The sequence below is a fragment of the Penicillium cosmopolitanum genome (genome assembly GCF_028827165.1).
Source record: "Penicillium cosmopolitanum strain IBT 29677 chromosome Unknown utg000009l:1.0-9042332.0:1.0-9050551.0, whole genome shotgun sequence".
NCBI lineage: Eukaryota > Fungi > Ascomycota > Eurotiomycetes > Eurotiales > Aspergillaceae > Penicillium > Penicillium cosmopolitanum.
In genome coordinates, this window is record NW_026622679.1 from 8,280,150 (window position 1) to 8,306,666 (window position 26,517).

At 50.3% G+C, this 26,517-nt stretch overlaps 14 protein-coding genes across 14 annotated transcripts; 8 read left to right on the forward strand and 6 right to left on the reverse strand.

Moving 5' to 3' along the window:
- Window positions 1–219: 219 nt before the first annotated feature.
- On the forward strand, window positions 220–760 carry N7509_011188 (cysteine-rich PDZ-binding protein; the record flags this gene model as incomplete). The annotated part of the gene is made up of 3 exons (XM_056635825.1): window positions 220–375; window positions 471–594; window positions 675–760. 3 exons carry the CDS (start codon window positions 220–222, stop codon window positions 758–760), a joined length of 366 nt encoding a protein of 121 aa, XP_056486445.1.
- A 292-nt stretch (window positions 761–1,052) lies between these two features.
- On the reverse strand, window positions 1,053–2,201 carry N7509_011189 (mitochondrial 54S ribosomal protein mL46; the record flags this gene model as incomplete). The annotated part of the gene is made up of 3 exons (XM_056635826.1): window positions 1,053–1,352; window positions 1,427–2,097; window positions 2,156–2,201. 3 exons carry the CDS (start codon window positions 2,199–2,201, stop codon window positions 1,053–1,055), a joined length of 1,017 nt encoding a protein of 338 aa, XP_056486446.1.
- An 819-nt stretch (window positions 2,202–3,020) lies between these two features.
- Window positions 3,021–4,680, forward strand: pex26 (the record flags this gene model as incomplete). Its single annotated transcript, XM_056635827.1, has 3 exons — window positions 3,021–3,038; window positions 3,371–3,747; window positions 3,807–4,680. The coding sequence occupies 3 exons, from the start codon at window positions 3,021–3,023 to the stop codon at window positions 4,678–4,680; spliced, it is 1,269 nt and encodes a 422-aa protein (XP_056486447.1).
- A 560-nt stretch (window positions 4,681–5,240) lies between these two features.
- On the reverse strand, window positions 5,241–6,798 carry N7509_011191 (arylsulfotransferase family protein; the record flags this gene model as incomplete). Its single annotated transcript, XM_056635828.1, has 2 exons — window positions 5,241–5,918; window positions 5,986–6,798. 2 exons carry the CDS (start codon window positions 6,796–6,798, stop codon window positions 5,241–5,243), a joined length of 1,491 nt encoding a protein of 496 aa, XP_056486448.1.
- An 820-nt stretch (window positions 6,799–7,618) lies between these two features.
- Window positions 7,619–8,933, reverse strand: N7509_011192 (uncharacterized protein; the record flags this gene model as incomplete). The annotated part of the gene is made up of 2 exons (XM_056635829.1): window positions 7,619–8,120; window positions 8,179–8,933. 2 exons carry the CDS (start codon window positions 8,931–8,933, stop codon window positions 7,619–7,621), a joined length of 1,257 nt encoding a protein of 418 aa, XP_056486449.1.
- A 1,783-nt stretch (window positions 8,934–10,716) lies between these two features.
- Window positions 10,717–11,938, forward strand: N7509_011193 (putative succinate:fumarate antiporter (Acr1); the record flags this gene model as incomplete). The annotated part of the gene is made up of 5 exons (XM_056635830.1): window positions 10,717–10,780; window positions 10,856–10,903; window positions 10,970–11,007; window positions 11,068–11,263; window positions 11,325–11,938. The coding sequence occupies 5 exons, from the start codon at window positions 10,717–10,719 to the stop codon at window positions 11,936–11,938; spliced, it is 960 nt and encodes a 319-aa protein (XP_056486450.1).
- Window positions 11,939–12,465: 527 nt separating this feature from the next.
- On the forward strand, window positions 12,466–13,786 carry N7509_011194 (twinfilin; the record flags this gene model as incomplete). Its single annotated transcript, XM_056635831.1, is given in 5 exon segments — window positions 12,466–12,484; window positions 12,549–13,046; window positions 13,063–13,184; window positions 13,352–13,603; window positions 13,670–13,786. 5 exon segments carry the CDS (start codon window positions 12,466–12,468, stop codon window positions 13,784–13,786), a joined length of 1,008 nt encoding a protein of 335 aa, XP_056486451.1.
- Window positions 13,787–14,045: 259 nt separating this feature from the next.
- On the reverse strand, window positions 14,046–14,372 carry N7509_011195 (PHF5 family protein; the record flags this gene model as incomplete). The annotated part of the gene is made up of 1 exon (XM_056635832.1): window positions 14,046–14,372. The coding sequence occupies one exon, from the start codon at window positions 14,370–14,372 to the stop codon at window positions 14,046–14,048; it is 327 nt and encodes a 108-aa protein (XP_056486452.1).
- A 366-nt stretch (window positions 14,373–14,738) lies between these two features.
- On the forward strand, window positions 14,739–15,915 carry N7509_011196 (pinin family protein; the record flags this gene model as incomplete). The annotated part of the gene is made up of 4 exons (XM_056635833.1): window positions 14,739–14,749; window positions 14,837–15,284; window positions 15,348–15,416; window positions 15,478–15,915. 4 exons carry the CDS (start codon window positions 14,739–14,741, stop codon window positions 15,913–15,915), a joined length of 966 nt encoding a protein of 321 aa, XP_056486453.1.
- A 483-nt stretch (window positions 15,916–16,398) lies between these two features.
- On the forward strand, window positions 16,399–17,836 carry N7509_011197 (alpha/beta fold hydrolase; the record flags this gene model as incomplete). The annotated part of the gene is made up of 7 exons (XM_056635834.1): window positions 16,399–16,477; window positions 16,593–16,645; window positions 16,728–16,835; window positions 16,890–16,999; window positions 17,057–17,387; window positions 17,448–17,499; window positions 17,559–17,836. 7 exons carry the CDS (start codon window positions 16,399–16,401, stop codon window positions 17,834–17,836), a joined length of 1,011 nt encoding a protein of 336 aa, XP_056486454.1.
- Window positions 17,837–18,057: 221 nt separating this feature from the next.
- N7509_011198 (saccharopine dehydrogenase family protein) lies at window positions 18,058–19,542 on the reverse strand (the record flags this gene model as incomplete). The annotated part of the gene is made up of 5 exons (XM_056635835.1): window positions 18,058–18,766; window positions 18,833–18,957; window positions 19,010–19,082; window positions 19,132–19,279; window positions 19,356–19,542. The coding sequence occupies 5 exons, from the start codon at window positions 19,540–19,542 to the stop codon at window positions 18,058–18,060; spliced, it is 1,242 nt and encodes a 413-aa protein (XP_056486455.1).
- A 693-nt stretch (window positions 19,543–20,235) lies between these two features.
- Window positions 20,236–20,869, forward strand: N7509_011199 (60S ribosomal protein eL43; the record flags this gene model as incomplete). Its single annotated transcript, XM_056635836.1, has 4 exons — window positions 20,236–20,254; window positions 20,368–20,398; window positions 20,518–20,682; window positions 20,806–20,869. 4 exons carry the CDS (start codon window positions 20,236–20,238, stop codon window positions 20,867–20,869), a joined length of 279 nt encoding a protein of 92 aa, XP_056486456.1.
- A 1,051-nt stretch (window positions 20,870–21,920) lies between these two features.
- On the forward strand, window positions 21,921–23,904 carry N7509_011200 (putative PHD and RING finger domain protein; the record flags this gene model as incomplete). The annotated part of the gene is made up of 2 exons (XM_056635837.1): window positions 21,921–22,236; window positions 22,307–23,904. 2 exons carry the CDS (start codon window positions 21,921–21,923, stop codon window positions 23,902–23,904), a joined length of 1,914 nt encoding a protein of 637 aa, XP_056486457.1.
- A 396-nt stretch (window positions 23,905–24,300) lies between these two features.
- Window positions 24,301–26,182, reverse strand: N7509_011201 (uncharacterized protein; the record flags this gene model as incomplete). The annotated part of the gene is made up of 6 exons (XM_056635838.1): window positions 24,301–24,327; window positions 24,433–24,641; window positions 24,704–25,422; window positions 25,477–25,517; window positions 25,575–25,853; window positions 25,913–26,182. 6 exons carry the CDS (start codon window positions 26,180–26,182, stop codon window positions 24,301–24,303), a joined length of 1,545 nt encoding a protein of 514 aa, XP_056486458.1.
- Window positions 26,183–26,517: the final 335 nt, after the last annotated feature.

The following is a 26,517-nucleotide window of genomic DNA, read 5'->3' on the forward strand; positions in this document are numbered from 1 at the left end:
AAGCTTCTAGCATCCATCTTTAATGTCGCTGATAAATTCGTCCCTTTCGAATAATTTATTTTATCGTGGAAATTGAGCATTCCTGCACTTTTAGAACTTGCCCCGAGCTTCAGCCGGTCAGGCGGTGGCGCATCCGAAGATTAACATCATCTCCACCCGCTATCAATCCCATCATTACAACAATTCTCCGCAAGTACTGCCCCTCATCACCCAACGAAAATGGTCTGTTCGAAATGTCAGAAAAAGCTGAAAAGCACCGAGCTCGCCACGCCCGGTGTCAAGAACAAGAATGATATGTATTATGGCTCGCCATCGACTACTTTGGGTAGTGGCTCGAAGGGAAAGTCGACATTAGGTGCGACAGGTGTGGGGAAGGTATGTTAACTTCTCTTCCAAAATTGCAGATCGGAATCCGGGTTATTTCCCAATTCATTCTGGGGATCTTGATGGGATTTGGCTGATAACTGCAGAATAAACTCCTCAGCGCTAAGGCGAAGAATCCATACGCTGCCTATGCTTCATCTTGCGAGTCTTGCAAGAAAAAGACAGAACAAGGGAAGAAGTTCTGCCAGAAGTGTGCTTATAAGAGAAATGGTATGTAGGCACCAGTATTTCCTGCCTTCAATTCAATCTTGTCCTACTAGTATCGAAGAGGCACCTGCTGACGGATATAGCTTGTCCAATGTGCGGGAAGAATCTTACAGGCAAAACAGCGAAAGAGCAACCGGTTGTGCAAGGGCAGAAGTTTAACCTTACGTGATTGTTTTTGTATCTAGTATCTTCTTTGCTTATTCATGGTGGTGGGCTTGATGACATAGCACGGCGTTTTGGGACTCTGGACAACTCATTGGAATAATTCAATTGACAGTACAAGGAAAAATCTAGTTATACATGGCATACGTGGTAAAAGTATATGCAGAACGCTGCCAATAGCGCCCCAGGAAATAATCGCCAGTCCTGGCTGGTCAGTCTCTCCCTTTTTCAGTTTCTAATACATCCTCCCACTGCCCTATCAGGCCTTCAACATTGGAGGACTTATCGCCTCAGATTGTTTATCGGTCGGCCAGCATGTTCTTAACGTAGCTGTAGTATTGGGGCAGCACGTAGCTGGCAATCTCCTCCTTGGACAACCACTTGAAATCCTTCAGGTCCTTGTTGGCGGACAGATCGGCCTGACCGGCCATGATGCGAGATTTCAGGAAGAAGGTCTTCTCGCCGTGGTTCTCGGCACCGGTGGCCTTGTCGACGTGGGTCTTGCGGTTCTTGTAGACGTGGTGGCCGGAGGGGTGGAAGCCGACCATCCAGGTGTTCATGTTGGCACCAGCGGTTTGATAAAGGGTACGGTCAGCAGCCTGAAAAGGGGGAAAATAATATTAGCACCATGGCATTTCATCAAAATATGGATGTTGAATGGGATCGGTCTCACCTGACGAAGAGTCTCTTCTGCCTCCACGGGCATGCTGGGGAACTTCCAGTGTCCCTCCTTCGACTGAACGAGCAGGTACAGAGTCCGCGAAAGCAGACGGTTCAAGCTCTTGTGATCACCCTTCTTATCCGCCTCCGTCACTCGGGAATGCGGCCGCGGGATCTCTTCCTTCTTGCTGGTATCTTGGGAGGTGGCATTGGCTGTGGATTCGGCGTCCTGAACGAGCATCTCGACCTGGTGCTCAGGCTCGGCCTCCTTGGCGCCGAGGAGGAGTTCATCGTTCCACGAGTCGCTGTCGTACGCGTTGTACTTGCCGATGTCGCGTGCAGGAGTCCGACGCTCCTGGATCTTCTTCTTCCAGTCCTCGTCCGCTGGGGTTCCGCGCTTGAAATAGAAATATTTGGTGAATGGTAGAGCCAAGCGCTCATTCAAACGCTTCTGATAGAAATGGAAAGCTTTCTCGAAGGGCTCGAGGTCACGGGTGACTTGGGGTGGGCGCGAGAGGACGACGCCGGCATTGATGGTGTAAGGGAAGGGAGGAGTAGTGGTAGAGGTAGTCGGTGCGTCGGTAGGAGTCTCAGTAACGGTCGCAGTAGCAGCAGAGGCATAGCTGCGACGGCCAAGGGTTTCTTGACAGCTTCTGCAAACGCCGGAGTCGAGTTTTGAGGGTCCTATTAGGGGGAGTCAGTGGGAGGTCGAATTGGGGTTAAGCAGATGGCGGATACGCACGCAAAAGCGAAGTTATGCGCCGGGCGCCATTGGAACCGGACGACATGATGTGAATGCAGTGTCAATGATATCGCTGGAGATATGCGAGTGTTGTCAAGCCGAGAAAAGTTCCCAGTCACGTTGGCGATGGCGCTAGACCCAAGTAGGTCCGAAACTGCCCACAGCGCCAGACCGCCCGCTGGCAGTTTAAATTGAGAAAACTCATCCACAACATTTCTTCTTCTTCCCAGGCACCCATACCTTATCGTCACTGCGTCTTGTTCTCCCCACGGCCAGTCGACCATTCAGTGGTGCTCAGAATGAATAGCGGCTATTTTTCGCTAGCGGTACCTTCTTCAAACTAAGGCGTACTGTTAGATAGCTGTCGCAGACAATTCGGCACTCATTTCATATTTTATTTATCTATCCATGCAATTGAAAAAAAATAAAAAATTATAATAATAATATCTAAAAAAAAGAAAATCTGGGATCTGTGACCATACACCAATAATAGACAAAAGAAAGATCATTCAATTATCTACTTTCAATCCGATCCATCGCCGCTGTGGGTTCTGTCAAGTTAGCCATCTGAATCCGATATCATGATGCTCCTCACGCCACCAGAACAAATCGGTCGTATTTTCAGGGCAATTTTATGATACATCTCTGACCAAGGTAATTAATAGTAATATGCCCTCAGGCTGCTGTTTAGATTGGATTCAAGTTCGCCTTAGTATATAGTTACTGCTATATACTAGCCACTTAATGTGCATCACCGCGTTGAAGATGGATGGAATGCTTGATTTAGGGAGGAGCTCAATACGAATAGACAGGTCTCTTCTTATACCGCAAAGACTCAAACAGATAGACGGGGTAGAATGACAAAATGGCATGTCCAGGGACAGTTTCAACAGCCTGAACCATTTGAAAGGATGTAAATGAAGTCTAACTGTAGTGTCTAGACTTGATAGTATACTTTGTAGTATACTCAGTCACCGCCTAGTTGCCCGCGCCGAGGATCCCGTGACGACGAGCACCCCCGGACTTGGGAGCCGAGGGAAAACGACAGCCGATCGCAGCCCCAACTTCCGACCTCCACGTTCTCTCTCGCCCAACTCCGCCTCGCTCTCACCCATTGTCTCCCCATTTTCCATGCCATTTCCGTATCGCTGACGGAATGTCTTCCACCAAATTATCTTCTCCTTCCTCCTCCTCCTCCCCACATCCCCCACGAAGCTATGCTCCAAGACCTACAAGAAAGCCTCCCAGCTGTACTTGACGCGCCGCCTGCCAGAGTCCCTCTCCTCACTCCAGCCAATTATCACCGGTGAATCACCACAGGATGAACAATACACCAATGGCGATTATGCGGCCGGTGTCGCCCCGATCGCAATTGCCCCCAGCACGTGGAGAATCAAGGTGTGGAACCTCTACATCACTCTGCTCAGCGCAATAGTCGATCTTGGCGCAGAGGAGGGCAAGAACCAATTCGGTCAGAAAGAATGGAAGAATATGGCCACGCAAGTGCGTGAAGGTGGTATCTGGGATACCGTCGTACAAATTGGCTATCAGGGCCGCGAAGGCTCCGTGGATGCGGAGGTCGTCTATAACCTGTGAGCAGCCCCCTCTTCTCTCCGCTTGCAATGAACCGCGGCTAACCCACCACGACCAGTGCTACACTACTCCTCAACCACTCATCCTCTCAAGCTTTGAACCAGCAACGGCTCGAGACTTACCTCTCCGCATACGGACAGCCCAGCGACCTCGCCGACCGTCTCCAAGATGTTTCCGACGGGTTTCAGCAACAGCGCATGGCCGCATCAAGCGGAGCCGATACACCGAAGGACCTTGCTGCTCGGGTAAGGATCATTGAGTTGTTCACCTTGCATGTTCTCCCTCGAAATGAAGAGTGGGAATACGCGACCGAGTTCATCAACCTGAGCGAAGTCCTAGACGAAGAGCGCAAAGAGCTCTTCCTCCAAACATTAGAGGGACTCAAGGAAGAGAAAGAACGAGGTGAGCTCCGCGCAGCCGAATTACAACGCCAGAAAGATGCCGAGCTGGATAGGCAACGAGAAGAGGAGCGCCGACTAGCAGAGGAGGCTGCCGCCGCCGCACATCCGAAAGCGAACGGGCACAAGCGGAATACTAGCGAGGTTGACTACGGGATTGAGAAGGGTAGCCCTCGCAGCTCCTCCAAGGGCAAGGGGCCAGCCAAATCATCAGACAAGTCGCCGAATGGCAAGTCCTCGACCCGAACGGCGCTTTCATCTTCCAGCTCGAAGAATTCCAAGAAACAGCTCAAGCCTGAACCCCGTAGCCAGTCGCGGGCGGTGGCCAATGCTATTCGAAATCTGTTCAAGCATATTATCCAGAGCGTGTCCGGGAACCCGATGTCAATAGTGCGAACCTTACTTTTCGTGCTGGGTATCTTGATGGCGATGAGCCGACAGGATGTACGCGACCGAGTCCGCAGGATTACGGGCGGCGCGTGGCAGAAAGTCAAAGGCACTGTTGGGATGGGCGTGAAGGTGAGCTATATCTGAGATATTGGCGGGCGATGAATGGTTGTCTTGAACATTTCGTGATTGATCCTGTATATTTCCTCATGTTGGTCTGGATACTCCCCATTTTATTTTTGGAAGAAACTTCGCATATACATTTCGTTCGATTGTGATTCTTTTTTGGCTTGTATTAGCAAAATACCATATACTTTCAATGGCTTGACCAGCCAGATTGATTTCAAAAGAGAACCATGAATATTTTGACTTTTCTTTCAACTCGGCCGATCTTGCTGGTACTGGGGTGACTTCAAGGTACTATTGAGCTTTGACAATGACAGCAGTCAAAAAGTCAAATCTCAGTCTATGAGTTACTCGACAGCGTACATACTTCGTAGGCCACGCGTAGCTTCTTGGACCCACTTCCCCGCAAACGAAGTGACTGACACATTCCAAAGATGAGTTAAATTAAATCTCTATAGTTTCGCTATGCTATCAACGCACAAGAAAGAAGTATAACCAGGCACAAAAATCGCCAAAAGTCGCTCAGAAAAAGAGAGAAAACTCCTTCGTATCAGGACCAGCCATCGACCATCTTTGCAATATCAGACCTCGACAGGATCACTGAATCGCAAGATTGTCTCACCCTTGCGAGCAGCAACCTTGACAAATTTTGCACCCGTATCAGAGATGCTCATATTTGTTTCGAAGCCAGTACGTGGATGGGTACTCATGGGGTGAGTTGCATCCGAGACCAGAGACGAAAGGGAGTAGTAGACGGCCCAGTTATCATATTCAGTCGCGCCATTCCAACTCATGTAAATGATCCCATCTTTAATCACAGCAGCAGGATTCCAGAAGGGCGTGGCTTCCCATTTATTTTTGAAAGCGCGGTAGGACATGGCGTGTTCAAGCGCACCGAATTTCCCGGATAGAACTACTTCGCCTTTGCTGTTGTACTCTTTGACATACGGAACAGATCCGTAGCCGACGAACATGTTTGAAGTAGCTGTTTCTTTGTCGAGGAATTCTAGGTTTCCCTGGGTCCCGGCATAGATTGCATTTGTTGGATCTGATAGATTGTGGAGCAGTGAGCCGGTCATGGTGGTTAGGTCGATATCGAAGACCATTGCTGTTGTCTCGCTTTGGGATATGTTTTGCTTCTTAGCGTTGTTGAAGAGACTGAGGACAAGGTGCTTGTCTGTTTCGTTGTATATGCGAATGTCGTGTTGCCATGAGAAGCGGAGGTCTTCGCCGGTGAAATCGCCGTCTCCGATATTGCCCTTGCATTTGTTAGATTCACCAGTCATTGACAAGAGCACGTGGAGTTTATCTGAGGCTATTACTCACCGAAAGCTGCCATCGAACAGTACCATCCTTGTTCAGGTAAAATGCAGAGCAGTAGAAGCGCATGGAGACGATGTATCCATCTTTGGTAGGAGTGATTGAGTTCGTGTGGTACGGATCCCAGGACATCGCTTGAATAGGGTTTGTATACATCCATTGGCGAGACTTGGATAGCGGAATTTTGTCCTGGTGGTCGAGGGCATTCCATTTAAAGATCACTTCGTTGGTGGCAATGTCAATCTCGTAGAAGAGGTTGGTGGTAATCCACGAGTCAGAAGGACGACCGAAGGAGCTCAGATTATGTTGGGTGATGTTGATGGCGGAGACCAGAATGGTATTGTTGTCGGTGATAAAGTGCTCGTGGACATCGATGTATGAGTCGCGTGTTTCATTGTCGCCAGTAACGAAGTTGTCGGTCAACGTGATAGTGTGAATCTCCTGGTATGTCTTGTCTAGAATGTGGACCTTGCCATAACCATAGCCCCCATAGACTCCAGCCTCACCGGACCAATAGGTGAGTACATCCTCGCCGAAGAGCTTTTGTACCCGAAAGTTCATAGAGGCCACTTCGGGGCCCTGGTAGATCATTTCACCATTGTTGTCGTAGATGGTCACGGCAGTGCCGAGCGAGTTCTCGTTTCGAATGGGGATGAAGATTAGACCTGGGTCAACGCCTGCTGTTTTGTTCAACTGCAGCTGAGGAGGTTGCCAGGGACCAGTCTTGAAAGAAGCATATGGCCAGTTAGCCTCGGTGGCTGCAGAGAACCAGCCAAGAAGTATCAAGATGACCCCCACGGGGAGATGAACACTCCACATGCTCGATTTCAAGAATATCAAAGCTTAATCGAAATACCCACAGCCTCGTCACGCATTCAGGAGAGCAGCTTCCGGCCAGCGACCATATCACTTGTCTACCATAAAATTCAGGCCTAGGCCGTGAGAATCAAAATCAGGACGGAGTTGGGGATTCAACGGTTCGGATAGATATCTCCAGAATGACCCGTCTCTTCTCACGCAGACAGCCAGTGGGATCGCGAGCCTCAAATCCTGGAACCCTCTTCTGCAAGCAACACATTATTTATCACAGCGGCCACAGAAAAATAAATGATGGGGGTCGGCGGTGGAACGCCGAGACTCCACCGACTAGGGGGGCTCTTGGCAAGCAAAATATTTTGATTCGGTTTTTTCCCTCGTGCACATACTCCGTATTCGTAAATAGACCCACAGGGCGTAAGCATCCCCTTTTTTTCGCGCCACACTCCGCTGTGGAGGAGAGATCGGATCTCGGATACGTTTGTATGATTTCTTTAAAGACAGATCTAATCCACACCCATTCCAGAAATTCTGGCTAGAGATCTGTTCGGAGTATTCTTTGAATAATTGCTGGAGGGATTTTCTTCTCCAAGAAATGGCCGCTGTCGCTATAGATAAACTGAATACGATTGTTTTGTTGAGGCTAGAAGTTTGCCCTGTACAGGTACCTCATGGGACATTCATTATGTGCCCAAGTAGAATATAATAAATAGCTAGTGTCGCATGGCATAATCAACCGATTTACAAGTCACAAATACATTCTTTTTGAATGGAAAATCTTTAAAGCGTTCATCATTTATCATTGCGGGTTAGAAGTGGAGTATCAGTTTGTTTCCCGCCCATTCCCAACTAGGATACCGTGACTTTCTACTGGTATCTCCGACATCTGCGGTTCAACTTCGTTGTGATGACCCTGCTCAATATCTTCTTTCTCTGAAATACGAGCATGCCACCGTCGAAAGAGCTGAACAAAGAAGTGGGCCACGCAGATCTGCTCAGTGGTATATAGCAATACTGGAACAGATGTCTTCGCTTTGGTGTATAGATCAAGGGGTGCCCACATAGCGTATAAGAGTGGAATTCCAAGTGCAGTGCTCTTCGCAGGGCCGCAAAAGCACACAGCAATCGTCTCTTCTGGGGTCATTGGGCTGAGCGTAGCAATGGACCAGCCTAGCGAGGAGAGTAACTTCGGCGGCCGCGAGGTAAAGAAGCATACCCCAGTGAGGGCGATATATAGCCCAATATTGAAGAAGACCACGAATATCACGCTTTGTACCGAGAGGCTCTGAAGAGCACCTGTAGCGAAACATGAAGAGAATGTAGTCCTAGGGGGGGACAGTTAGAACCTAGAAACTACTCACATTTTTCGTTTTGTTTACTTACCAGATCAACAATAACATACAAGCGCTGGCTAGCTTGGGCAATTTGGTCTTTTGTATCACGGAATTCGTTTGATCCGGCCAGGTCCAGCGCACCAGTTGTCCAACAAAGAGAGGCAGCAGAACACTCAGGCCGAGCTGCTGGAATACGTCCTTGTACATGCTCCCCAAACTCCCGCCTCCGAATCTCCAAACATCAAACTCTGCGGTTTTCGGAATAAGGGTCACTGTCCAAGCTGCCGTAAGAAATGGACCCAAGATATTAGCCAGCAGTACCTCCACAAGGGCCGCAGCATCGTCACCACCGGCAGCCCTTGTCATCACCACATTCGAGGCAATTGTCGTGGGAATACATGCAGTGAAGATATACCCAGCCAGCACAGCACGATCGACCCGCCCGCCAGGGTCACTGGCTAGGATGATGTGAACGACAGCCAGGACCAGAGCGGGGATAAATAGAAACGAGATGATCTGTACGATAAGATGAAGCCGCCAATTCAAGAGTTGCATGAAGAGTTTCTGGCGGGGAATACTCAGGCCACTAACGAGAAAGATGATGGCAATGACACCGTACATGACTGAGTATTCGGATTTGATGATGCCACCGTGTTTGGCGACATTGGGGAAAAAGTAGGCCAATACGCAGGCGACGCCCATTCCGATTAGCAACCACTGGTGAAGAAGCAGCATCACCACTCGTTTTCCGACGGCCTGCCAGCGCGGAGTGCGAGTGGCTGTGACTGCCATGGATTCGTCCATGATTCTATCGTAGACTCATGGATGGTATACACCTGACATAGAAGTTCAGGGCACCGGGGCAGTGTGAAATGTATGTCTGTATCAAGAATTTAGCAGGCTGCCGTAAATCTTGAGAATTGGCGGTGTTGTCAATCGCGCGATCGGCATTCCTCCGACGGAGTTGTCGGCGATTCCTTCAACCGCATCACATCGCATCGATTTGATTTGCATTGAATCAAAGCCATCCCCATCCCATCTTCCCCGGACTAGAGCAGACAGATCGGATTAGACCCGAGTATATGAGATTGACGCTGGGGCAACTCTATTTTCCAGTTTTACTCGGCATTGGACTTCAAGGTTATCTGATCCGTTGCAAAAGCGCCGAAATCGGGTAGCCGATTGCGACCGTCGGGGAAGACATGTGAAGTTCATTCTGACAGGGCACATGCGCAATCCAAATATTCATGGATCTAGTTTATCAAGGTGTATTCCGTACCCCGGAGAATATCAATCGCATCATCGAATGGGGGGGAGGGTTGTGGTGGATCGGGCTAATCTGGGTAAAACATTCAACCGCGTCACTAACAACTATACAGGATAGCCTGCCCAGCTATACAACTACAGATACTACAATAACATAATACGATGACTACTAAAATAGCCATCGCTATTTATTACCGTTTCTGCTCTATTATATTACTATTTCTATTCCCCAGACTTGAACTACCTGTACCTGTACCTGTATCTGTATCTGTACTCTATCGCAGGTCAAATGACCTCCAAGTGAACCTCGGCTGAGAGGAAACGCGCTGGCCCGATTTCTCCCGGAGTAACCAGTCAACCAGTCAACTAGCTGGGCTTCAGCGGTTTCCGCTGCGGATATGTTAATTGCGAATTACGGCCTAGGGGTTCATCAATAGCCGGAGTAATCCAGTCCTCCCCGTTCGTTCAATCTGCCCGCCCGTATAGTCCGATGCTTCGGCAGTGGGCAATAGGGAGCAACACGTACCAGTAGTGAGCAACAATTGTCCCAGGTAGTTGTAATAACAGCTGGAATAATTAGAGTATGATGCAGAAAAGTATATACTACATACTACTATTACTAGTAGTAGTCTATTATAGGCAAGATCACAAGCTATGACGCAGAGCATGTGAAGCACAGTAGATCTGGGGAGGGCGGCGAGTCATCCGCCTTCCCGAACGCCTCGGGATGTCGGTCATTCTTAGAAAAGATGGTGATGGCAATGCCAATGGCATGGCTATTGACGATAGTATATAATCAAAGAGTCTGCCGAGTCTATTCTGACACTTCCCTTCTTCTCTCCTCCTCTCCTTCTAGTGCGGCTTTCGGTATCCCCTCCTAAAGTAACTACTAGCTTCCGCTCGTCCAGCAGCCTCCGTTTCCCCGTCATCGCTGCTTTCAACTTCCCCCACAAGGTTTACAAGCCGCCACTTGACCCGAACTGTTTTATCCTCGGGATCTCGCTCTTCTGGATTCTTTAATTGTTTCCCCCCACTAGTCTTTTGGCCCTATTTCCTTTTTCCCTACCTTCTTTTTCTCTCCCTGCTCTACTCGGAGACTTCGATTCATATACCGTCGGCTGTTCACCCCGGGATTGTATACTTCCGACCCTCTCCGCAATTTCGGTTTCCCCATCGAATTTCGGCTACAGCTTTCTGCCACCCGACCCAGTCAATTGAACTCGGCCCAGATCTATTAGACTCTCCTCCGATCTGCGCGCGCCAATAAATCACTCCCCGCGCATTTTCTTTCCTTCTCTACTCCTCCATATCAACCGAAATCATGTCCGCCAAGAACGTACAAGGCAATGGCAGAAAGCGGGCCTCGCCTGCGGTAAACCTCATCGGTAAATTGCGCCTTTGTGATCGGCTCAGCTTCGATTTGATCTAGGAGACCCTGAATGCTGACTTGTGGAATATAGCTGGTGGTGGTGCCGGTATGATGGAGGCTCTCGTCTGCCACCCGCTCGGTATGTATCGCCAGATTGATAGCTAGCTTCGAAATATCTCTCTAACCCTATGAAGATACCATCAAGGTCCGCATGCAGCTCTCCCGGAGAGCGACAGCCCCGGAGTAAGTCCCATCGAGTGACCATGCCTTAGCAATTGTTGCTAACCATGACCGACTCGATAGGCTAAGCCTCGTGGCTTCGTTACCACCGGTGCCGATATCGTGCGCAAGGAGACCGCAATGGGTCTGTACAAGGGTCTGGGTGCTGTGCTGGGAGGTATCATCCCCAAGATGGCCATCCGATTCACCTCATACGAGTCGTACAAGGGCATGTTGGCCGATGAGAATGGCAATGTCACCAGCAAGGCCACTTTCCTTGGTAAGTAAAATTGGATAGCAGCCGCATTGAATAAATGAGCAATCCCGCTAACAATATTTAGCTGGTCTCGGTGCCGGTGTGACCGAAGCCGTCGCTGTCGTCAACCCCATGGAAGTCATCAAGATCCGTCTGCAAGCGCAACATCACAGTTTGGCCGACCCGCTCGACGCCCCCAAGTACCGCAGCGCCCCGCACGCCCTTTTCACCGTCGTCAAGGAGGAGGGTTTCAGCACACTGTACCGTGGTGTCTCTCTGACTGCGCTCCGACAAGGAACCAACCAAGCCGCCAACTTCACCGCATACACCGAGCTCAAGGCCGCCCTGCAACGCATGCAGCCTGAATACAGCAACACCCAGCTACCCTCCTACCAGACCACTATGATCGGTCTGATCTCCGGTGCCGTTGGCCCCTTCTCTAACGCCCCTATCGATACCATCAAGACCCGTCTCCAAAAAACCCGCGCCGAGCCTGGCCAGTCGGCTGTCTCTCGCATTATGGTGATTGCCAAGGATATGTTCAAGCAGGAAGGTACCCGTGCCTTCTACAAGGGTATTACCCCTCGTGTGATGCGTGTTGCTCCCGGTCAGGCCGTCACTTTCACTGTGTATGAGTTCCTCAAGGGCAAGTTGGAGGCATCCAACTGGGCGTTTGTGGGTGGAAAGTTTGACGAGTAAGCTGGGACGGTTTGCGTGCTTTGTTGCTGTTGAGAATGTGTGGGAAAGCGTTGTGATACCATTCCTCCTGCATGGGCGTTTCGTTTCCTGTTGTATTTTGAAGCTTTGGATTTAGCTGCGAGGACTTGGCCGATTGGAGCGGCTTTTGTACATATTGTCTTTGTTGTATACCACATTGTTGGACCTGTCCTGGTATAGCCAAAATCATAGAGAGAAAAAAAGTGTATAGATTGATCTGTTTTCAGTGTAGAGTAGTCAAGGGTATCAGTCATCGTGAGTCATCTTCAGTAGATCTCTGCTCTACTAGCAGCCCGATCATGGCGGAAGTATGCTGCGAATGTGGATTTGGGCGTGGATATGGCTGGTCCTGCTGCTGCTGGTGTTGGGTGAGCACTGAGGAGTGTTGACGAGGAAAGTCACCCGTCACTTTGGCCGACCCGCACTCCACACCCCGCCGCATTTCACCGCTTCCCCTCCCTCCATCAACAACCACCCAACCCAACACCCTGCGAGGTCCAGCCGACATCATGCAGTCGGGTATCTCAGGTACATCAGATCCCTACATAGCTCTATCTTCCTTCCAAACATACCCCCTACTAACACCAACCAGTCTCCCAGGAGCTCCAAGATGCCTTCACAACCTTCAACGCCAACACCTCGAGCTTCTGTCTGCCGGTAACCATCACAGGCGAGAGTCTAACACCACTCAGCCCAATCCCATTCAATGGCACCGCATCCAGCCCAGACAGCTTCTTCTCCTCGCTACCGGCAATCTCCTCGGTCCTCCAACCCAAAACCCCAATCTACCTCCTTCTCCGCCGTCCCACATCCATCACCACAACCCTCATCGCACTCACCTATATACCCTCCAATGCCCCCGTCCGCCCTAAGATGCTCTTCGCCTCGACCCGCTCCACCCTGACCCGCGAGCTGGGCTCGGAGAAATTCGCCTCTACCGTCTTCGCAACGGAGGAGGAGGAGATCGTCACGGCGGAGGCGTGGCGTGAACGCGAGAGCGAGAATAGCCCCGCCCGCCGTGAGGAACTCATGGGTGATAAGGAGCGAGAGCTGGAGGCTGTTCGCAGAGCCGAAGCCGAGGCTCGCAACGGTACCCCCCCAGCGAGATATTGGTATTGGTGGTACCTTTGGTGCGGGCTCGGGGTCTGGCATGAGAGTCTCTATGCCGGTTGATGAGGCTGCTACGGCGGCTTTGAAGGGATTGCAGGATGGTGGTCTTGTGCAACTGGTATGTCTAATCTACTACTACATTCCCTTTTTTGTTTGGGTGGGGGAGGGGGTTCATGCAACTTTACATGGGACGTTGTGCCCGGTAGACTCCGAGTGGTCATGGATGCGAAAATGGGGTATTATTGCTTGATATGATTCGAACAAGGCTGACTTTCCATTCGGTAGACTATTGACATTCCCACCGAAAAAATCATTCTTGCTGACAACCAATCTGGTGTCGAGGCGGGTGCTGTCGCCACCCACATCTCCTCCACCTCGCCCCGGTACTCCTTCTACCACTATCCCGGCTCGGACGTTGTGGTCTTTGTGTATACTTGCCCTAGCGGGTCTTCGATCAAGGAGCGGATGTTGCACGCTAGCTCGCGGAGAAATGCCATCGCGGTTGCTGAGGGAGAGGGTCTCAAGATCGAGAAGAAGGTAAGAAGGATGATGGCTGGTGGTTGGAGACATCGAATTGATGCTGATGCTGACTGAATGATATAGATCGAGGCTGGAGGTCCGGACGAGATCACTGCCGATCGATTGCAGGAGGAGGTCAACCCGCCACAAAACGTGGGTGCTGCGCGGGGATTTGCTCGTCCTCGTCGCCCAGGCCGGTAGATCACCCCACCTCACCTCATCACAGTGATGAGAGGTGCCTCCAGTATATTATGAAACGATTATATAGCGACCGCTGGCATGGCGAATAAATGTGTTCTCGCTTCTTCTGGTTTTGATCCTGTTCGTTCTTCCTGGCGTCCCCAAGTAGTCCGCACGTAGCTGCACCCGCTCCCCTCCAACCGAGAATGTAAAAAAGTGAAGATGAACCAAAACCAAGTCCAACGAGGAAGAGACGGAGGAGGGGAGGATATGACAAGGATCAATGATTCCGAAAACTCTTTTTCTGGTAGAATAAATCCGTCCTCGAACTTCCCAGATTGATAATCTTGGGACACCCGTCGCGATCCTTTTCCAGACGCGTACACTCGAAGCAGTAGAAGGCATCACTAATTCCCTCACCGCCGCAGACGACGCACTTGTTCTGGTAATTGCCGAAGGCGCATTCATCGCAGATCCGGACTAGAGTGGTTGGGCGCACGTAGGAGTCACACACGGGGCATTTACCGTCGCACTTGTCGCAAAGGCGACCGATCGAGATACCGGGTTGCTTGCGGCACATGACGAGATCGGGGTGATGGCGAGACATGGTGTGTGGAGGGAGTGAGGGGAGTGTGAGGAAAGTTGTAAATTATGACGGAGGAGGGAGAGGAAAGTAAAGGTTGGTGGAGGCGGAGGTGGAAGTGGAGGTGGAAGTTGGTGGTGTTGAGGAAAGAAAACGAAGTGGCCGGGCGAAAAGAAGCTTGGTGGTCCGTGCTTTGATACCCCGACCAGACAGCGCCCCGTTCAAGTTCAGGTTGGCACTGGCACTGGCACTGGCACTGGCACTGGCACTGGCACTGCAAAGAGCATCAGCCGTAATACTCGGACTATTGCAGTCAATCAATTTCCCCTTCCATTGCCACTCTCGCTCGATCTTTCTCTGTCTATAAAATAGCACCATCGGCTTACCAATATGTCCGACGGGTACGCATCGCCACTGCCACTCCTCCCACTGCGGCTCTGACTGCGCCGGAAATGTATGCTGACAATTACTTCTGTGCCATTCTTTAGGACTCTCGCCTCGGCAGTCGCACTACCCGAGCAAGACGCCATCCAACAGCCTCAAGAAATAACCACGAAACGAAGAAATTCCTCCATCACAGACCATGATTCCAAGCGTCGCCGACTGAGTGCCGACGGCGATGCCTCGCCGCATGCGCAGCGCCGACCCTCACAATCGTCTCCAGGAGAGCGCGAACGCCCAGATGAACGCAAACCTGCCCAGCGCGGGAGAAAGGAAGATGAGCGCAAGCGGGGACAGCGCCTTTTTGGTGGGTTATTAGGAACACTTTCTCAGAGCTCGACCTCGGCAGCGCAGAAGCGGCGCGCGGATATTGAGAAGAGGCAACAGGATAAACTGAAGAATCAGGCCGAGGAGTTTGACGGTCGTCAGAGTCGGAGGAAAGAGCGTCGAGAAGCAATTCGGAAGAAGGAGATGCCGTTTTACGAGCGCGAGGCTGTATGTTTTATGTTGTTGGTGATGATTATCGGCATTGAATGGTGGTGGCTGACTGGATTGCAGATGCAAACTCGACATTCGAATATGATTGCCGCAGCGCACTTTTTAAAGACTCGAGCAGAGCCAGTTTTGGTATGGAGTATAACATCTGCAATTGGATTGGTACCCCGTGGCTAACTTGTGAATCATATAGTTCTACAAGCCGTGGCAACTACGAGCACGCGATGAGACGACTATTGCAGACCAGATCAAGGAAGCCGAGGCAACTGTTTCTCGCGAAGTCGCCGATTTCGAAGCAAGATACCCTCCTGAAGTCTTTGTCTACCAGCCCGAACCGGAATTGAAGAATGAGCAGCCCGCGGAGCAACAAAAGCAACAACCATCGAATGCTGAGCAACAGGAGAAGGCTGAATCGATTGCGAAAGATCCTACTCCCGTAGAGCACGAAGATATAACAAAGGAAACTCCGGAGAATACGGTAGATGCACAACTTACCCAGCCCAATTCCGATCCAGGTAAATCTGATGCGCTGGATGAGCAGACAGCTGCACAAGTGGCTGAAGCCAACCGTGCAGCCGATGATGACGGGGGAGAAGTGGTTGAGGATAATGAGGACACTGTGATTTACTAGCAACGTATCTGTACCACTACTACGAGTACATATTCATGAACATGCATTTGGCGTATGCGAGGAATACTATTATTACTAAACTCTGGTTGTAGTTGGAGATCTCCGCAGTTTCAGCCGAGGCAGATCGAACCGCTGAGGGGCTCCTCGGTCTGCCGTTCGGCCACAAGTCTGCCCATTAGTGTTCAAGTTCAAGTTTGTAATCAATTGAAACATCACCCTATTATCCAAGATTCCCAGGTTCTATTGTTTTCTCATCATCAAGCAGGAGCCTTGCTGCTTTGGGTGAAACGTCCGGTTGCACGTGATACCAAACGCCCGCTGTGACATCGATTGAGATATATATTCCAACTTGAAGTTGTTCGGAACTTCAACTTGGAATTTCTTCAAGGTACTACTACCTTGACGCTCATCAGGAAGGTATTACCTGGGCAGATTTGGGACAATCCATTACAGTCAAGAAATAAATAGCAAAGAGCTAGTATAATGCCGGTTGACAAGATTCACGTTGCGGGTGACCCGCGTATCGAGTACAAGTCTGCCACAGTCAACGGACACAAGTACAGTGAGTCGCGGAAACCCTGGATGGACACTCTAAATCCTCCAAAAATACTTCACAGACCTTATATGGCGAACGAAGCTGTTGGTTATTGACCACCTGGGACTAACACTGCATGCAGGCTACCTTCTCAGCCAACCTCCATCTGGGAAACACCGAGCAACCATCTTTCTGGTGAGCCAAACTTCCCCAAGCCCTTCAAGTTGGACAGGACAAAGCCTTTGGATTTCAAGGGACTCTAGCTCACGACTTCCAGATCCATGGCTTCCCCGATATCTCGATGGGATGGCGCTACCAGATCCCAATGCTCGTGAATTCGGGCTTGAGGGTCGTAGCCCCGGACTGTCTGGGCTATGGCCGTACGGTACGTACAATCCGTAGCTGAAGTGATGTGCTGGATAACTGATAATAATAACAGGACGCGCCGCATGACTTTGCGCAATACTCTCACAAGCGTTGCGCAGACGATATCAAAGCGCTGGCCTCTCATCTCGGTGAATCCAAGATCATTTTGGGTGGCCATGATTGGTAAGGTCTACCAGAGCCTCATATGGATCAAATACCCAGTCCACTGACCAAACGCAGGGGCGCGGCTCTCGTCTACCGTATCGCACTGTGGCACCCAGATCTAATCAGCCATGTCTTCACCGTCTGCGTTCCATACGCTAGGCCTATGGAGAAGGACATTTCGCTCGAAGACATGGTCCGCACTGTGGCACCACATTTCGCATACCAGCTGCAGTTTGCAAATGGTGATTTGGAGAAGGTCTTCCAGTCCAAGGCGGAGATCAAGCAATTTCTCAGTGCGCTTTATGGCGGACGAACTGAGAAGGGTGAGTTCGGGTTCGAAGCTGAGAAGGGAATCTTGCTGGATAAGGTTATGCAACTGCGGCCGTCGCGATTGATGAGTGAGGAGGTGAGTCTTTTATCCTGCTTCTTCTAGATTTTTCTCGTAGTGATTTAGCTGACCGTTCAGGAACTGGATTTCTATGCGGGCGAGTTTGCGCGGAATGGTGTCCACGGACCGCGTATGTTTCTTTCTCCTTCATTGACACAGTCTAGGCTGTAAGCTAACTAATTAATCTAGTCAACTGGTACCGTACCCGCAAGGTTAACTACCAAGATGAGCTCAGTATCCTTGACCGCCGTATTGAAGTCCCTATGCTTTTCATCCAAGCACTGCGAGACCCGGCGCTCCCGGCACATCTTGGAAAATCCATGAAAAAGCATATTCCAAACCTGTCCTTGAAACAGGTCGATACTGCGCATTGGGCACTGTGGGAGAAGCCCGAGGAGGTTAATGCTATCATTGAAGAGTGGTTGAAGAATGTTGTATTTGCCGACGTGCGGAGTGGGAAGCTTTGAGACGGACCCGGACGGTTTGGTTGATTTTTGCAAGCATTTGGCAATGACGCCGGGTGAATGAATTGGCTGGCTAGTTTTATCCCACAGATAGTGATGGTGATTCATAGTGATTGTAGTTCATTAAATACATAGCATGGACACTGAACGAGATACCGAACGAAGACAGAAACAAACCATTCCGCCGACAGGGTAGACTAATCAGCAAAGGAAGGATATATCAACTAATAATCCAACACCTTAGTCTCAATACGACATCCCACCTGATCCAGCCGGTCAACGAACTCCTGACCCAACGCCGCAGTCGTAACGATACCGCCACGCGAGACCTTCTTAATTTTCTCTTCATTCTGAAGAATGACCATCGCGGCCTCGGCAACAAGTAATCCAGTGTACACATACATACTACCCTTGTAGGTAAGTTTGCCAAAGACACGCTTAGGCGAAGGACCCTGCTGATCCGCCGTCGCGACGGCATGGTATTCCATGCGATCATTTAACGAATCTTGCATACTTGGGCCATTACCAGGGGCAAAGATGAGCTTTCGCAGTAACCAGCGCACAGGAGGAAGAAGGAGCAGTGATAGACCGACCATCATGCCAACGTGCACAAGTGCGCCGATAAAGACATTCCGGACATTGAGGAATTGGTGGAACGCGAAGCGCTTCCCGTAGAATTCCGGCATGAGGGTGCTGCTGCGGTACACGATCGCCATGTCGGCCATGCCGTTTGGTGAGGTGGTCAGTGTGCCCAGGTCGCGCACTGAGCGTGCACCAAGGAGCTTTTGGAGAATCGTTTCGCGGGGAATATCCTTGGGCGGTGCCCCGGCAGTTAGTGAGAAGGGACCGGCGAATTTGAGGAGCTTGGAGGTTGGGAGCCAGTCGAAGACGCTGATGATAGTGTTGAGGGTACCGCCGCTGGCACCTGAGGACCTGGAATTTCGTTAGAAGAAGGCAGAGAGAAGAGCGAGGATAGGTTGGAGTGGGTGAAATTCCTACTTCATTTCCTTGATACAGCTGTAGATTTCGCGGGTGTTGCAAGAGAGGTCCTCACGGACTTTCTTGACCAAAGCCCAGGCGAGCATGTCGGCGGGGGCACTCTCGACACCGACCGAGTGGATGATCTAAATTGCGTTAGCACAAAGATAGGGCTCATTTTGGAGATTGGCGGCTCACAATTGCGCCGTTGTTCTTTGCAGTCTCATGATATTTGTCAATCATGATCTTAATCCATGGCGTCTCGCCGGTGCTAGATAGGTTAGACGATACCATGTTTAGCGGATAATGATAGTACTAACACATCCAGATAGTGAGTGCCGTTAATGGCACAAGCCTCCACCACAGGTGAGGAGTACTTGTGGTAAGGGCCAACACAATTGATGATGATCTTCGTCTTCTTCGCCAGCTCGTCTAGCTCGGCCAAGTTTAGCTGGACCTCGAGGACATCTGTACACCATGTCAGGTTAATGGCCCTAATGAGACAATACTAGTATATATAATATCATAATAAAGCTCTTCATACCTGGCTGTACTCGGTCTGGAACCAGCGCTTGGAGCTCTTTAGCGATGGGGTCCATCTTGGACGCTGAACGGCCGGCGATCGCCCATTTCAGATTAGTAGGGTGGTTTTGCACGATATGGTCGGCACAGAAACGACCGGTATACCCAGTGGGGCCCAAAAGCACCAGGTCATACTGAGGGCTGGTCATTTTTTGAAAGCCTAGGAGCTGGATAGGTGAAGCTTTGGTGTACGGCCCACTTGAATTGTGAGCAGGAGGTGCCTCGGTACTCTGGGTAGGGGCGAATAGTGCGAGTGTGGAAAGAAAAAGATAAAGTTCAAGTAATCAAATTGAAGTTGGATTTAAAGGCCTTGTTGAGATACTGAGTGACACAAGAGTCGGAGACAGCCAGATTGATATGTTGTTTCACCCTGAGCCTGCAAGACAGCGCCACGTGACCGGAGAGATGGATGTCGCCGGCGGGATTATTATGGGCATAGGGTCGACTCCAGGCTTGTGAGATACCAATCAACCGAATGAGATCATAGCATGTGAAGGGTAGAAAGGGTCAATGTAGATTGAAATGGAGAGCTTTCATGTACTAGGATTTTAGGATTAAAAGACCATACTTAATATGCCGTCAGCACTCTATCGCTGTCCAAGGAACAAAGAGGGGGCAGTACTGTAGGAGTACTATGACGAATGGCATTTTCTGACATATGACTAAGCATACCATGGCCTGAATATATAGGCCCCAAAGCACGTGCTCCACAGTGACATAACCAAATCATGTGACCCACAGACCCAGCCAGAGCCCTAAGCGAGCCCACCGAAAACCACTCTTCAACCGGCCTCACAACGAACTGACTTAGTCCCTTCAACCATCAGCCGCACACAGCCAAGATGACCAAGCGCACCAAGAGTACGTCGATTCTCCCTCAGAAATCAATCCTCCATGCCATTCCGCGATCGTTTCCCCTTCGAAATGAATTAACAACAACCCTTGAATCCCTCGTCGCTAACTTTTTTCTACAGAGGTCGGTATCACCGGTAAATACGGTACCAGGTATGCTCAACACTCTTCCCTCGACCTCGCCCTCGAACGAACATGATCACTCGAAACGAGAAGCGACTGGACGAACGACTGCCACGAAGATTCGAATATTGACCACCTTCTCCCAATAGATATGGTGCTTCCCTGCGTAAGCAGGTGAAGAAGATGGAAGTCACCCAGCACGCCCGCTACGTCTGCACCTTCTGCGGAAAGAACACCGTCAAGCGCAAGGCTGTTGGCATCTGGGACTGCAAGGGCTGCAACAAGACCGTTGCCGGTGGCGCTTACACCGTTTCGTAAGTCGACACCACACCTCGAGACAGCACTCCGCACAACACACACCAAGAGGGGAACCGAGGAGTTCCTTCGCAGTGACTGTTTCTTGAAGAAAAGAACCGAACTAATCAATGTTGCTATAGCACCCCCGCTGCCGCCGCTACCCGCTCCACCATCCGTCGTCTCCGTGAGATTGCTGAGGTTTAAATGGAATTATGTGGTTTCCTTTCTCTTCTACGGTTACGATACCAAAAATGAAAAACTTCGGAATCTGAGGATTTTGCCTTTCCCTTGAAATACTACGTAACTCGATGAAACCTTGTCCCCGATGGCGGTCAATCCTCATTCGATTTCCCGATCCCGCAGACCCCCCTTTGTGTCTGTCCCACGCAACGCGATCATTTCTTGTCGCATCTTCATTCAAAACCAAAACCCACAAGGTTGATGATGGCATGGGACAGACACCGTAGATGTCAGGTACCTTGAATTTATGGACTGGTGGCCCTCCTGGTCTATTAGAGATTGATCCTCCATACACCCCGAGGCATTCCAAAATGATAATTTCGATCTCTGGTCTTTATCAGCTATATCTATTTTAGTGATCTTCGCCTACGTATTTTGACGCTTCAGCCCATTCTCTAGGGTTCTAATGGGTCCACTCGGCTGCAGGGCGCCTGGGCTGGCATTCTCCTGCTCACCTCACCATGATTCAGTCGACCTTTACCTGGAGGTGCTCCTTTGTGTCTATTTCTAGGGCTTAGGATCCTCTCGCCTGACTGAGATCACGCCTCCCGGGTCCTCATCATCACGAAGTGGATATCATTTAAGTCACTAGCCATTGTAGCCTCCACCCAATATCATCTGATCTTGCGTAGTACCTGGGCCCCCGCTTTACAGTTCAAGTAAGGGTGCAGGCACCGACGCGGGCGATCGGCCAGGGATTTCAGGATTTCAGGATTTTTGAATTTTTGAATTCAATGTACTGTACGGAGTATCCGGATCTTCATGAGGAGATCCGACGGAGCAAGACACAGGATACTAAGGGGAAAATCGCCAGTGGGTTCCCTAGTCTCGTAAGGTTCCGGTGATTCGCCTCTTGTCACGTTAGCTGAACTGTTTTGCGTTAGACTGGAAATGCGGGCCCGTCCTCAAAAGGCCCGGCTGCACTTCTCCACCTTCTTACTCTCTCTCTCTGTACACTGTCCTCCGTCGCTCTTCATGCCGCCTCTCAGCCCTACTTCTGGCTATATACCTGTCCATGTCCGACACTTGTATTGTCTGTTTAGGCGACCTTGGCGAAAGCGCCAGTGATCCCCTCGAGCCCGTGCCAAGCCCCAACACGACCGCTACCGCTACCGCTACCGTTACCGCCGTAAAGGATGTCGGCACTGCCGATGTCGTTGTCCAGGTCAAGGATGGGTTCGTTGATGAGGATCCTGGCGAGATCGCCCAGTTATTGCCTTGCGGCCATATATTACACAATAATTGTTTGAAACCATGGGTCGAGCGGGCCAACAGTTGCCCGATATGTCGTCGGAACTTCAATATGGTTGAGCTGAGTGACAGGGTCGGCGGTACGTACACCCTCCTATAGATCATGATCGATTTATCGACTAATCTTCTTTTTCTTCGTGACTTGTTTAGGCCCCGTGAAATCGTCGTACGCTGTCCAAGATCGGACTCAACAGGCCGACGTTGACCCATCCATGCTTATCGAGTATATTGAAGACGACCTCTCCGACGTCCAACCCTGTACGATCTGTAATGAATCTGATAATGAGGATGTCCTCCTATTATGTGATGGATGCGATGCACCCTCCCACCTATATTGTGTCGACTTGACGGAGATCCCCTCGGGATCATGGTATTGTACCCAGTGCGACTCTCAACGTGCGCTTGGGCCTATCCCAGACACCGCCGTACGCTCAGTTCGCTCAGCTCGCCGTGGAACTCGCCGCACTCGTGGACAGCAGCGTCAAATGCAAAATACCAGCCAGATGAATTCCCTTCACTGGGCTCGCGTTTGGCAATCTGTTTGGGATCATTTAAATCTCGATTTAGATTTCCCGTTCGACGATGACCGATCGGCCCAGCGAGTTATGCAGCAACGTCGTCGAAATGAAGCCAACCAGCGCGAGTTTCGTGCATGGCAGCGTCGATTCGAGGTTGCCGAACAGCAAGGCGGGGGTAGACGTTTTCAAGATGCTGCCCCTCTGCTCGACATTCAACCTCGCCCGTCGCGACCTCGTGTGCCCAGAGAACCGACACCTGAGCCAGAGTCCTTGGAGGAGATGCGAGCATGGAATGCATTTGAGCGTGCTCGAGAGATTGAGAACAACCCGAATGCCGCTCGGAAGCGCAAGGAGCCGACCATGTCGCCATCACCCGAACCAACTGAACCACAGCGGAAACTGAAGCGACCTCGCACTCGACGGCCTCAAGAACTGGCTGCGATGGCTCAGCAGAATGGCGAGTCCTCACGAGCGGGGAGTTCAAATGCGCGCCCAACTGGAGAGATGACCAGTGAACCCAGCTTCCTCTCCTCCCTCTTGAAAGAGGTGGAAGATGCATCAACTCCCGAGCGCACCAATTCCCATGGACCGTCAGCCGCTGCCTCCGTTGCCCCTGATCATGGATCGCCTGGGCCTTCTTCTCCATCTATTTCCCCATCTTCCTCGAGGTTCTCATCTCCTCGCCTTGCCTCAACAACGCCTCCACCGTTTCCTCGAAGCCGTCCAATATCCCCTCTCCAACTCTCTTCTCCTGCCGAACCCTCGTCTCCTCCTTTCTCCCCCGAGGTTTCATTCTCCGGCAGCGCTCACTCCTCTCCTATCAAGAGCCGCAGCCCCCAATCAGAGCGCGAGTCCAGCCGCCCACGTTCACGCATTCCTCGCCGGGCCTTGGAGCTTGCCAACTCCCGCTCACTGGATACATCTCCCACCCGTGCTGGACCCTCTCTGGCCGTCAAGTCTGACATTCAAAAGATGGTTGGCACCTCTCTCAAGCCTCACTACCGTGCGAAGACTATCTCCAAAGACCAATACACCGAAATAAACCGATCCATCTCCCGCATGCTATACGAACGCGCCGGGACCGCCGAGTCCCTTGACGTGGACTCCCGAGCTGACATTGCAGCGGCGGCCAAACACGAAGTGCAAAAGATGATTGATTCACTGCGCACTCACAAGAAGGACAAACATCCTATGGTGGTAACCAGCGACTCGGACGGCGATGTACTATGATTCTAATGACCTTCCTCACTCTTCGCATTTGACTGGCGTTTTCTTTCGAAGCAACTGGATTGTGTTACTGGTGTTGTGTCCCATTGGAGTTTCTGCTCTACACACATTTGAGATGGAGTAAACTTTTTTATTTTCTACCATTAGCGATATTAACTTGGAGATCTGATCTTTTCACATACCCTTTCCCCGTGACCCTTTTGGGTTTGAGGATTCTACATCTTCTTGGTCTGGCCGTTCTATTCCGAGGTGATATACTTGTCTAAATGGAATTTCACTGAACAGCTGACCCTATTGGATTGGCTCATAATTATATGCAAAAAAAATCTTTATTGTAAATTTCAAGTAGAATCAGAAGCTATAGAAACAACTTGAAGCCCTGAAGGTTACTGCATACTTCTACAAAATGTACCTGAATTGGGGGTTCTGGGGAGAAATTAGCCGAGCACACAAGAAACGTCACAAAACGGTCCTGGGATGGTAGAAAAAGAGAATGAGAAGAACATCACTCTCCTGTATGTATGGACTTACCGTTTTATCAGTCAAATCATCTTGATATGCATTTTCGTACCCTTCAGCCACCCCCGACTGATCTCGCTTCCGGTTTTCCCAGACGCACACAAACCGATAAACCAGAACGAGGATCCCAGCCGCGAAAGAAGTTACCACCACCGTGATAAAACCAGGTACATATCGTGGCGCATCTTGCGTCTGATAAACAAGTGGTCCAGTAAAATTACCTGCACCGTAATTAGCATACAATAAATAAGTTTCTCAGCGGAATGAAGAATCAAAACCATACCAAGACAATAGCCAATATAGAGTCCCGACGAAGCAATCGATCGCTTCGTGTATCCGGCAATATTAGCAATCTGCAATCCCATCAAAACAGCATAGCCACCCCCAATAGCAGGAAGAATGTAACAAGCGAAGAGCAATCCGCCCGTGGCATTAAGCGGCAAGGCGACGAGCAGAATCGCCGCCAGGGTGGTTATCATCTGCGCAGCAAAAACGATCCACGCACGCACGCCATTATTAGAAAATTTATAAGCTAAATACGGTCCGAGCAATTGGTATGTTCCGCCAATAAATCCTGCAGGGATGACCAGGAGAAGAGAATTGAGCGTGTTAAACCCGAAGGAATTGATGATGATGGGTGTGAAAGTAGAAATGGGACCGTTGGCAATCATGCCGAGGAAAGCGATGAAGAATACGAGCCAGAATTTCAGATCGGTCAGAAGTTCGAAGACCTGGCCCTTTTTATAATGTGTGTTGCGCACGCCGGAGTTATTGACGCGGAGTCTAGCGACGGCGATGTAGCGCTGTCGCTCGTTGAATCCTCGTGCTCGGATTGGATCGGATGGGAGGAGGAAGACGAGGATTAGTCCCCAAATAATGGTTACTGCCCCGGCGACGAGATACATGTATTTCCATGGCGAGAGGGATCCGGTTATGTGGCCCAGGCCGTAGTTAATCAGAGGGGAGAAGACGGAGACGTAGCCGGTGCAGCTGTACCATATTCTATGGTGGGTTAGATTATCATATCGTGAATGGGGAATTAAAGGGGATATTCACCCCATGCGGAATGCCTGTTCATTCTTTTTATACCAGCCGCCCTGTGTTGTGTGAGCTTTTGAACCGTGTAAATGCGAGATATCTGGTATCATACTTACCACAATGAGCATGAACATTGGGCTGACCCCGGCTTCCAGCATGCCGAGAAAAAATCGCTGAACGTATAGTGTCTGGTAATTGAAGCAAACAGGAGTTAAAATCAAGCATATCCCCCATAGTGTGATGATTCCCGAAGCAACACGCTCGATAGGGAATATTTGGGCAAGTGTCATGGCAGGATATGCCCCAACCATAAAGCCCAAGTATAAAATGGCAGCGGAGAAGGAGTAGCGATTTCCAATTTCCAATTGCAGGTCTTCTCGGAGACCAAATAGTGCCTGAAATGAAGAGTCAGAACGAGTGGAGAAGTAATAAGTGTTGTAAAAGACTTAGTTACTGCTTGTGAGAACATGGCCTTGTCGTAGTACTGTAAGCCATAAGTCACGCATAGAATTGGCATTAACTTCCAATCAATTCGACGGAGGACTTTCTTTTCTTCTTCGTTCGTCCAGACTTCATCGCCGGTGTAATTTGCGAGGACTTTGATAGCCTCATCGTTGTGAACTGTATCGAGGGTCGCGGATTTTTCAATTTCAGGGAGATCAGAGCTTGAGCTCTTAGTTTCTTCTGAAATAAATCCCTCTTGGGGTTTGTCGGAACGAGTCATGCTGTTTAAGTGGCCCCGTAGACCTCGCTTGTAATACTGACGGGGTAAGGTTGGGGATGGTCAAGTCGGAGATGGGGGCCCACAGGAGGGTCGGCATCGGGAATGAGACGGTTCAGATGATTTTATACAATGAAGAGTAAAGTGCGGCCTTCCGAAAGCTCCCCGAACTGTGCAGCCATAGCAACGAGTGCCGAGTTGATTCAGTCTTACCCAGAAACTTTTACCCCGGGATTTCATGGCGTCAATCCGGGGTGGGGAATTGGGACTGAGAATATGACCGTTGCAGTTTCATGAGTTGACTATAGCTATTGGGTTGACGAATGAATTTGCGAGGT